We start from the raw sequence: 9555 nt of genomic DNA on the forward strand, positions 1-9555 counted from the left end.
TAAACAGAAGGATCTCTGAAGGGGAAGAATCTGTTTCAAAGCTGACCAAATAATTTGGTTTTGACATATAGACACTTACAGTATAAGCTACAGACACAAGCACTTCTTCTTCCTCAACTCTATGTTGACACTACTCAAGCCGGCCAATAGTACCAACTCCAGAGAGCTGGGAACTTCAGGGCAGCATATCTCATCTCCATTCAAAATTAGAGTAAAACTTAACATCTCAGACTATTCTAGCACAGATAACTTCATGAATTACTTAGACATATGCAAATGTATGCGGACACATCTTCAAATGAGTGGATTTGGCTATTTCAGCCACACCCGTTGTTGACAGGTGTATACAATCTAGAACACAGCCATGCAATCTGCATAGACAAACATTGGCAGAAGAATGGCCTTGCTGAAGAGCTCAGTGACTTTCAATGTGGCACCGTCATAGCATGCCACCTTTCCCAACAAGTCAGTTTGTCAAATTTCTGCCCTGCTAGAGCTGCCCCGGTCAACTGTAAGTGCTGTTATTGTGAAGGGAAAATGTTTAAGAGCAACAACGGCTCAGCCGTGAAGTGGTAGGCCACACAAGCTCACAGAACAGGACTGGCGAGTGCTGGAGCGCACAGCTCGCAAAAATTGTCTGTCCTCAGTGGCAACACTCACTACAGAGTTCCAAACTGCCTCTGGAACCAACGTCAGCACAAGAACTGTTCGTTGGGAGCTTCATGAAATGGGTTTCCATGGCCGAGCAGCCGTACACAAGCCTAAGATCACCATGCGCAATGCCAAGTCTCGGCTGGAGTGGTGTAAAGATTGCCGCTATTGGACTCTGGGGCAGTGGAAACTAGTTCTCCGGAGTGATGAATAACACTTCACCATCTGGCAGTCTGACGGATTAATCTGGGTTTGGCGGATGCCAGGAGAATATGCCCCAATGCATAGTGCCAACTGTAAAGTTTGGTGGAGGAGGAATAATGGACTAGGGTTGTTTTTTATGGTTCGGGCTAGGCCCCTTAGTTCCAGTGAAGGGAAATCTTAACGCTACAGCATACAATGGCATTCTAGACAATTATTTGCCTCTAACTTTGTGGCAACAGTTTGGGGAAGGCCCTTTCCTGTTTCAGCATGACAATGCCCACGTGTACAAAGCGAGGTCCATACAGAAATGATTTCTCGAGATCAGTGTGGAATAACTTGACTGGCCTGCACAGAGCCCTGGCCTCAACCCCATTGAACACATTTGGGATGAATTGAAACGCCGACTGCGAGTCAGGCCTAATCTCCCAACATCTGTAACCGACCTCACTAATGCTCGTGGCTGAATGGAAGCAAGTCCCTCCCTGCAGCAATGTTCCAACATCTAGTGGAAAGCCTTCCCAGAAGAGTGGAGGCTGATATAGCAGCAAAGGAGGGACCAACTCCCATGTAAATGCCCATGATTCTGGAATGAGATGTCCAACAAGCAGGTGTCCACATACTTTTGTAGTGGTGTCATGTAGTGTATGTCTCTCGGCTTCCGGGGATAGTTGATTCCTAAAAGTACATTTGTAACGTCTTGCTGGTTGCAGATACAGTAGGACCCACTGCGGGAAGGAGATAAGAACCCATAGGCTGACATGTAGGCTGCTATCATGGAGAACCCTTAAATATGACTGTGGATATTCATGGTCACACACACACACACACACAGGTTGAACATGACATTTGACAGAGCCATTATGAATGACCACAGAATACAAATAGTCAAGGGGGAGCTTTCTCCATTCTACACACAGACACCCGGATGCATAATAAAGGTTATGTTCTCTGGGTCATGGGTCATGACCCTTTCAGTGGTCTATATTATTCTGTATAACATTCTGTTTTCGGAGTATGTTCATGTGTGTATAGATGTGCGTGTAGTACAGGTGTTCTCCTGTTTGCCTGTTGCATGTCCTCCCCCAGAGACCAAGCAGACAGAAACAAGCCTAATTGGTTGACAGCAGCTCTCTCACGCCCTCCACCCTCATCTCAGGAGGGACCTTCCCCCTAGATCTCCTGTTCTCATGGAAGCAGTTGATAATGGCACTGGAGAAACTAGCAGCAGACCGTGATGCTTCAGGGACCTCACTGACGTTCTCTGTTGCCATTCATGCTTTATTCCAATAACCATCATTACATGCTGCAGAAAAGCAATAATAGGCTCATTCAATCTTTATTATCACATTTAGGAAGCCACACACTGTAGAATTCAAGTGTGTTATTAGACAACTCGATATCTATGATCTCCTCTTTCAATAATCTGTGATGGGCTCTTAGTTTGCAAATGAATATACAGTACACTGATTGTCAGCTACTAACGTGAACTGTTGACCTAGGTTGTTCTCTGACAGTACAACAAAGATAGAAACCAAATTAGTTTTGGAAAGGGGGCGTTTTATAGAGAACAGAGTCTGTTTTATACTGCAATCCATTTCTTGATCCAGTCCTCCATTCATCACACAACCTCACATCTTGCCAAGAGTTGTTTTTCTTCAGCAGTTGACCTTGTACCAGATGGAAGTGCCCTGCCATTTAGCCCCAGCATTTCCTTGGTGTTTAGTGGTCTCATACACAATGCTGCGGATGACATGCTGTGGGAAGACAAGCAGACTCCCACACAAAGGAGCATGCAGACATCAGTCTGGCTACTATACTTTACCCTCCCAACTAGCTATGTAGCTGCCTGCCTCCAGTTCAAATGCTTTTCTCCTTTCCTTTAGAAAACATCCTCCTTCCCACATGACTTCAATGGAGCTTGACTTAGCCCTCGCATCGAAGGTGGGAGGGGCAGTGTGTGTGTGTGTGTGTGTGTGTATATAGAGGAGAGTGTAATGAAATGCCTTTTTAAAAGAAAAAAGGAGTAACAAAAAGTAGTAATTTACTCCCACAGGAGAGAGCGAGCAGAGCTCAACACGACATACACATCTGTGTAACACACACACACAGAAAGCCGGAATGGCCGTTTGCCTCCCAGCAAGCCCATTAACACATAGTAGGACACTGAGCCCAAATGGCCATCTGCCCATTACCAGACAGTGATGGGATGAGCAACAGGTACATATAAATACAGAGCCGCTCCACATTGATACTATGCTGGCCTGTGTATAACAGTTACAGTGCATTCAGAAAGTATTCAGACCCCACTTTTTCCACAATTTGTTACATTACAGCTTAAAATGGATTAAACACCCCCCAATCTACACACCATACCCCATAATGACAAAGCAAAAACAGGTTTTTTGAAATGTTGGCAAATTTACAAAATAAATAAATAAATAAATATGACATTTACATAAGCATTCAGACCCTTTACTCGGTACTTTGTTGAAGCACCTATGGCAGCGATTACAGCCTTGATTATTGGGTATGACGCTACAAGCTTGGCACACCTGTATTTGGGGAGTGTCACCCATTCTTCTCTGCAGATCCTCTCAAGCTGTGCAGAGCTATTTTCAGGTCTCTCCAGAGATGTTCGATCAGGTTCAAGTCCGGGCGCTGGCTGGGCCACTCAAGGACATTCAGAGACTTGTCCCGAAGCCACTCCTCCATTGTCTTGGCTGTGTGCTTTGGGTCGTTGTCCTGTTGGAAGGTGAACCCCAGTCTGAGGTCCTGAGTGCTCTGGAGCAGGTTTTCAGCAAGGATATCTCTACTTTGCTCAGTTCATCTTTCCCTCGATCCTGACTAGTCTCCCAGTCCCTGCCACTGAAAAACATCCCCACAGCATGATGCTGCCATCACCATGCTTCACCGTAGGGATGGTATTGGCCAGGTGATGAGCTGTGCCTGGTTTCCTCCATATGTGACACTTGGCATTCAGGCCAAAGAATTCAATCTTGGTTTCATCAGACCAGAGAATCTTGTTTCTCATGGTCTGAGAGTCCTTTAGGTGCCTTTTGGCAAACTCCTGTCATGTGCCTTTTACTGAGGAGTGGCTCCTGCCTGGCCAATCTACCATAAAGGCCTAATTGGTGGTGCTGCACAGATGGTTGTCCTTCTGGAAGGTTCTCCCATCTCCACAGATGAGGTCTGTCAGAGTGGCCATCGTGTTCTTGGTCACCACCCTGACCAAGGCCCTTCTCCCCCGATTGCTCAGTTTGACCAGGAGGACAGTTCTAGAAATAGTCTTGGTGGTTCCAAACTTCTTCCATTTAAGAATGATGGAGGCCACTGTGTTCTTGAGTACCTTCAATGCCACAGAACATTTTTTGGTACCCTTCCCCATATCTGTGGCTCGACACAATTCTGTCTCAGAGTTCTACGGACAATTTCATCGACTTCATGGCTTGTTTTTTTGCTCTGCCATGCACTGTCAACTGTGGGACATTATATAGACAGGTGTGTGCCTTTCCAAATCATGTCCAATCAATTTAATTTACCACAGGTGGACTCCAATCAAGTTGTAGAAACATCTGAAGGATGATCAATTTAGAGTCTCATAACAAAGAGTCTGAATACTTATGTAAATAAGGTATTTTTTTAAATAAATTTGCAAAAATGTCTAAACCTGTTTTCGCTTTGTCATTCTGGGAAATTGTGTGTCGATTGATGAGGATTTTTATTTATTTAATACATTTTAGAATTAGGCTGTAACGTAACAAAATGTGGAAATAGTGAAGGGGTCTGAATACTTTCCAAATGCACTGTACACAGTGTATCATATTGAGCCTGAATGGTGGTTTGTGCCCAGCTTGCTCATTACCAGAGAGAGGAGATATATTAAAGAGACTTGTGCTGTGGAGTCTTCACCTCATTCCCTGGAGCCAGCTGCTTCTTACAGCACCATGGTGGCCCTGGCCAGTCTGCTCCTTCTGACAATGACCACCCCCAAGGGGGACAATCAGCAGGGGGCAGACGTTCAATCTCAGTAGCGCACACACACACACACACACACACACACACCCGTGCATGCATATACACAGACACACACACCGTTGGGCTGGTGTAATGAGACCGTAACATCCTCTTTCTCACTCTGACATAAGGGCCATTGTTAGTGGCCGGACCTGACATGTCACCCTGTTGGGTTCTTACTTCCAAATGGATTATTTCTGTATGCCTGTTCACCAACTATTCAATAGGAGTCACAAGCCAAGAAACACTGATTACGTGCACATTTGCAGACAAGTGGACATAAACACGAGAAACAAAAAATAAATACACACACACACCTCCTCTATTCCCTCTGCATTCCAACTAGTCTATCAGGAGAATGTTTAATGTTAAAGGCTTTAGGTGTGGATGTGGAGCTGTTGAGCTCCAGCAGTGACAAATGCTCCTGCCACCCAAGGTGCTGTGCACATTAGTATAACTAAACAACCTAAGATGGGCGAGCAGCAGGGATGTCATGAAGAGACGATTATGATGCTCACCGCCCCGCGCACTGTCACACAAACCAGATCAAAGCCGACTTCAGAGAGAGAAAACACTCTCCTTCCTCAGGTTAGTAAAACAGACAAGGGGAGTGAGTTGGAGAGGGGTTCAACAACACACACAATACATGACTATGAGCTGGCAGGGAATCAGTGGAGGGGGAGATGCCTGTCCTGAGCATCCTGTTCACAGTACCCAGAGCCTAGGTCTAGCAGGAACACACTGAGGTCTTCCAGGGATGAGTCCTGCAGTTTAAAGGTTGTCATAGGGGTTAATTTAGTCCTACAATTAAATTGACATTTATGTTTGTTGGTGAACACCGAATTCATGAAAGAAGCCAAATCTCAAATTAAGCAATGGGCTTGAAGACTCAAAGAACACATTGTGAGTATACTGTCTCTGAGACAGCTTCAGTGTATTTGGCGACCCATTAAGTGCTGTATATCTCCCATGCAATGCATAGTTTATTGCCCTCATGTTTCCCCCCTGCGAGGCCAACCCGTTTCCTCCAGTCTCTCTCCACCGCTCCCAATGGCCAGTTACAACTACGTTTGTTTTGAACAAGAACTTGTGGTCATGTGTTGTGTCTTTCAATTGTGCTGATAAAGGCTGCATGTTGATGGTTAACAACTTGATTACTTTATGAATTTTAAATGAAGAGAATAATGAACTGATGATTATTTCAGCTGCACCTTGACAGCTCATCAAGTTGAACAATATTTATATCACTTGTTGACTAATCAAAAGGTTCTAATTTAGCTCACTCCATGACCACTTTTATGACATTTTCTGGAGGCGTACAAATGTGATTTATTTCTATAACAGAATATTCATATTTCCCTACATCATATCATGCATTTCTTGATAACATAACACAAACTCCTAAATATAGCCTATCTATTGCTAATCCATAGGATTGCTGCTGCTCAGTCACACAGCAGAGGATTTAGCAGAACTGCAGGTGTTCTGAGACATTGGAGCATCTAGTGTAGGTGGCCATTTGAATAGACCAGACCATCTCAATCAATATGAGATATGGAGAGGGAGAACATAAAATGAGTGTGTGTGTGTGTGAGAGCGAGAGAGTGTGTGTGGACAGAGAGAAGCAGAAAGAGAAGCAGAGAGAGAGAAACAGAGAGATTAATGTTTGAGTGATGGTGCATAAGAAAGTAGCATAATTGTACAATCATAGGCCTATTATATTTCAAAGATATTCCTCTGAAAACTTTGTGAAATTAAGTTGAGACATGATCTTGAAATATCAATAATTCTGAGCTCTTCAATGTTTCAAATCTGATTCAGATCATTTTGATTCAACTTGCATGGCATTTAACTGGGTGTACAGGCCTAGATGTTGTAGTTCCTAATTGGAAAATAAAAACTACAGTTCAAATTCCTCTTCGGCACATCATAGCTTCTTAATTCTTCTAAAGGAAGTGTATCATAGTCCTACAGTTTGTTAGGTAGCCTAAACACACCTTCATGTGTAACACACTTACAGGCCTACATTTCCTGAATCCAATTCATGAGTCATACAGAGGGACACTATTGATAGTGAAGTCTTCCTCTCATACTTGTATTACCACATGTGATTGAACCAGTTTACCTCGCTTACTGGAATACACAGATCTATGTGCAAAAAAGGCACTTCCAGAAGGAACATGTGCTACCTGTCAATTTCAATAAGTGATCGCCACCATTTTGACAGTAAGAAATTGCACATCTACATTGTAGCCAATTAATATGCCATATGAAATGTGACCTGGGCTTGTTAGGTTATACAGAGCAACAGACCTCCCATCATTTAAGTGCATTTCTCATTACTGCATTGTTTTTTAAGGTCAACTGTTTACGGTGCAACGATTAAAATGAATATGGATTTAAACACCTGAAGAGGAGTAATTGGTGGAAAGTGGACATGCACATTTTCCAACTATGTCAGCAAACACAGGAAATGTAGGCCTTATGACAATGTTATTCCTAATGACTAAAAATGACTTGTTATTACTAATGGCTCAGTTGGTAGAGCATGGCGGTTGCTACACCAGGGTTGTGGGTTCGATTCCCAAGGGGGGTCAGTATGAAAATGTATGCACTCACTCCTGTAAGTCGCTCTGGATAAGAGCGTCTGCTAAATGACTCAAATGTAAATGTAATGAATAAGAATTATAATAAATCACTACAGCCTAAGGAAAACAGTCAGACGGGGATAATTTCAGAAGCCATTTCAACTGACTAAACCATTTCTCAAAGCAATAGTGAAACAATGTCACAGAGAATTCCTAGCCAATAAATCAGAGGAAAGCACACATTTTAGTTATGACAACAAACCGCAGGAAATAGCTCACAGCTGAGAACAAGCACTAATGTCAACCTGGTCAACAGTTGATGGTGACATGCCACACAATAGGTCAAGTGCAAGGCAACTTATTTACCTATCTGGTGATGACCAGGCAATCCAACTAGTTGATGACCTTGTAGTGCCACTGGTATAGGCCATGGTGAAAAGAAACTGAAACAAGGTCGCATGACACCACTCCTCCAATAAAGAAGAGTTGGAGTCAGCAACATTGACAACAATAGGCCTACAATAAGCACAATAAAAGCATGGAAGACTGTATTTATTGCTGCCAACATCTTGGTCAATCTATCACCATAAAAGTTATGCCACCCCCATTGGGCCAAAATTGGTTGAATCAACGTTGTTTCCACATAATTTCCACCCCCGAAAAGCAATGTGATGACGTTGAATCAACGTGGAAAACTGGATTTGCAAAAAGTAATCAACATAAGGGCATCTTTATTCACCCAACTTTTAACCTAAATCCAACAAAAAAAATGCACCATGTCAATGATTTTACGTTGAATTCACGTTGGTTGAAAACTCAACCAAATCTAGGCCTAAATCAAAACTAGACGTTGAACTGACGTATGTGCCCAGTGGGATGTGCGCGTAATCATCGAGACCTTCTAGGCTATTCCATCCATCCATCACCCAACATGTAGCAAACTTTTCGCCCCGGAATTGTTGAGGCGCACATTCTGGCATGACACATGCATCATCTAGTTAAACCACAATAACTCCATCGAAGCTTCTCCACTACATTGTTGTCACCTCCACTAAATGTTTGCTAGGCTAATAATACATTGCCTATCCTCTGGCATGCGCACCTTCCTAACCAACACCAGTCTGGAGCAATTTAACGTGTACGTTTAGTGCTCTTGTCACTTTATCATGACTTTCAACAAGCGCGACCGATAGGGAGTTTATATTTTATGATCTTATCGCTTACTCGAACACTCACAACTCTATACAATTCACCCGATACAAAAGTCGCCGAGGCACATCGAAAAAAAGACGAGCCTCATCTTCTCGAGAGGGTTGGTTAGTTACGCCTGTTAAAGGGTTTAGGACTTCGTTTTTTCACCATAAACGAGGACCTCCCCTTACTTCCTAATTCCAGTATTCGTCAATACTACAGAGTATGTCGCTTAGACATGGTTTCACAGTACCTCGTAAAGGTCTCCCGAAGCCATCCTGTGGTGCGGACTTCGGCGGCGCGGCGTTCTTGCTTGCCTTGTTGGCTTTTTTGGATCCTATTCGCTCGGTGTTTTGGTGAAAGCCCCGATACACAGGTATTAGCGAGCAGCCTTGTTATTCTGAGCCAGCCGCAGTAGCAGATCATCAGACAGTGTCAATCGAGCCCGGCGCTCTGCGATGGATCGCTCTTCACTTAAAACAAACAACCAAGGGGAGATTGGGGCGGTGCTGTTTATTCAGTGCGGAGTGGATGACCGAAATTAGTCAACGTATGAACGTAATCATGTGTGAAATGTGCTCCAGTCCCCTGCGCTGTCTGCGCTGTAGAGGTAGCCCAATCTCCATGAACCAAATGGCTGATGAAAGACGTCTTCCGTTGAGGGACACCAAATGAGTCCAATTTGCTTTCCTGTCTGTCCAGTTGAATTGAGACGATCATTTGAAGAACTAATTGGTTTTAGAATCAATTTCACTTAGCACATGTGTTATTGGGATGTATGCAATGTAGTACATTTTATTAAAGAACTGTCATTGCACATTATAGTAAACATATTGCCTTCTTCCATTTTACTGCAATTTTTTCACATTAAATGTTAAAATGACACGAGGACCCTGACACTCACTGC

The 9555-nt window shown here is 43.5% G+C and overlaps 1 protein-coding gene across 1 annotated transcript in view; it reads right to left on the bottom strand.

The window, feature by feature from the left end:
- LOC129854354 (chromodomain Y-like protein 2) overlaps window positions 1-9324 on the bottom strand; it is a 37855-nt gene extending 28531 nt beyond the window's left edge. Inside the window, exon 1 of the mRNA XM_055921296.1 lies at window positions 8902-9324. Within this exon, the coding sequence (XP_055777271.1) occupies window positions 8902-8925 (24 nt within the window). The 5' untranslated portion in view covers window positions 8926-9324. The remainder of the gene's footprint in view (window positions 1-8901) is intronic.
- Between the last annotated feature and the right edge of the window lie 231 nt (window positions 9325-9555).

The sequence above is a fragment of the Salvelinus fontinalis genome, chromosome 4 (assembly GCF_029448725.1).
Source record: "Salvelinus fontinalis isolate EN_2023a chromosome 4, ASM2944872v1, whole genome shotgun sequence".
Lineage (NCBI taxonomy): Eukaryota > Metazoa > Chordata > Actinopteri > Salmoniformes > Salmonidae > Salvelinus > Salvelinus fontinalis.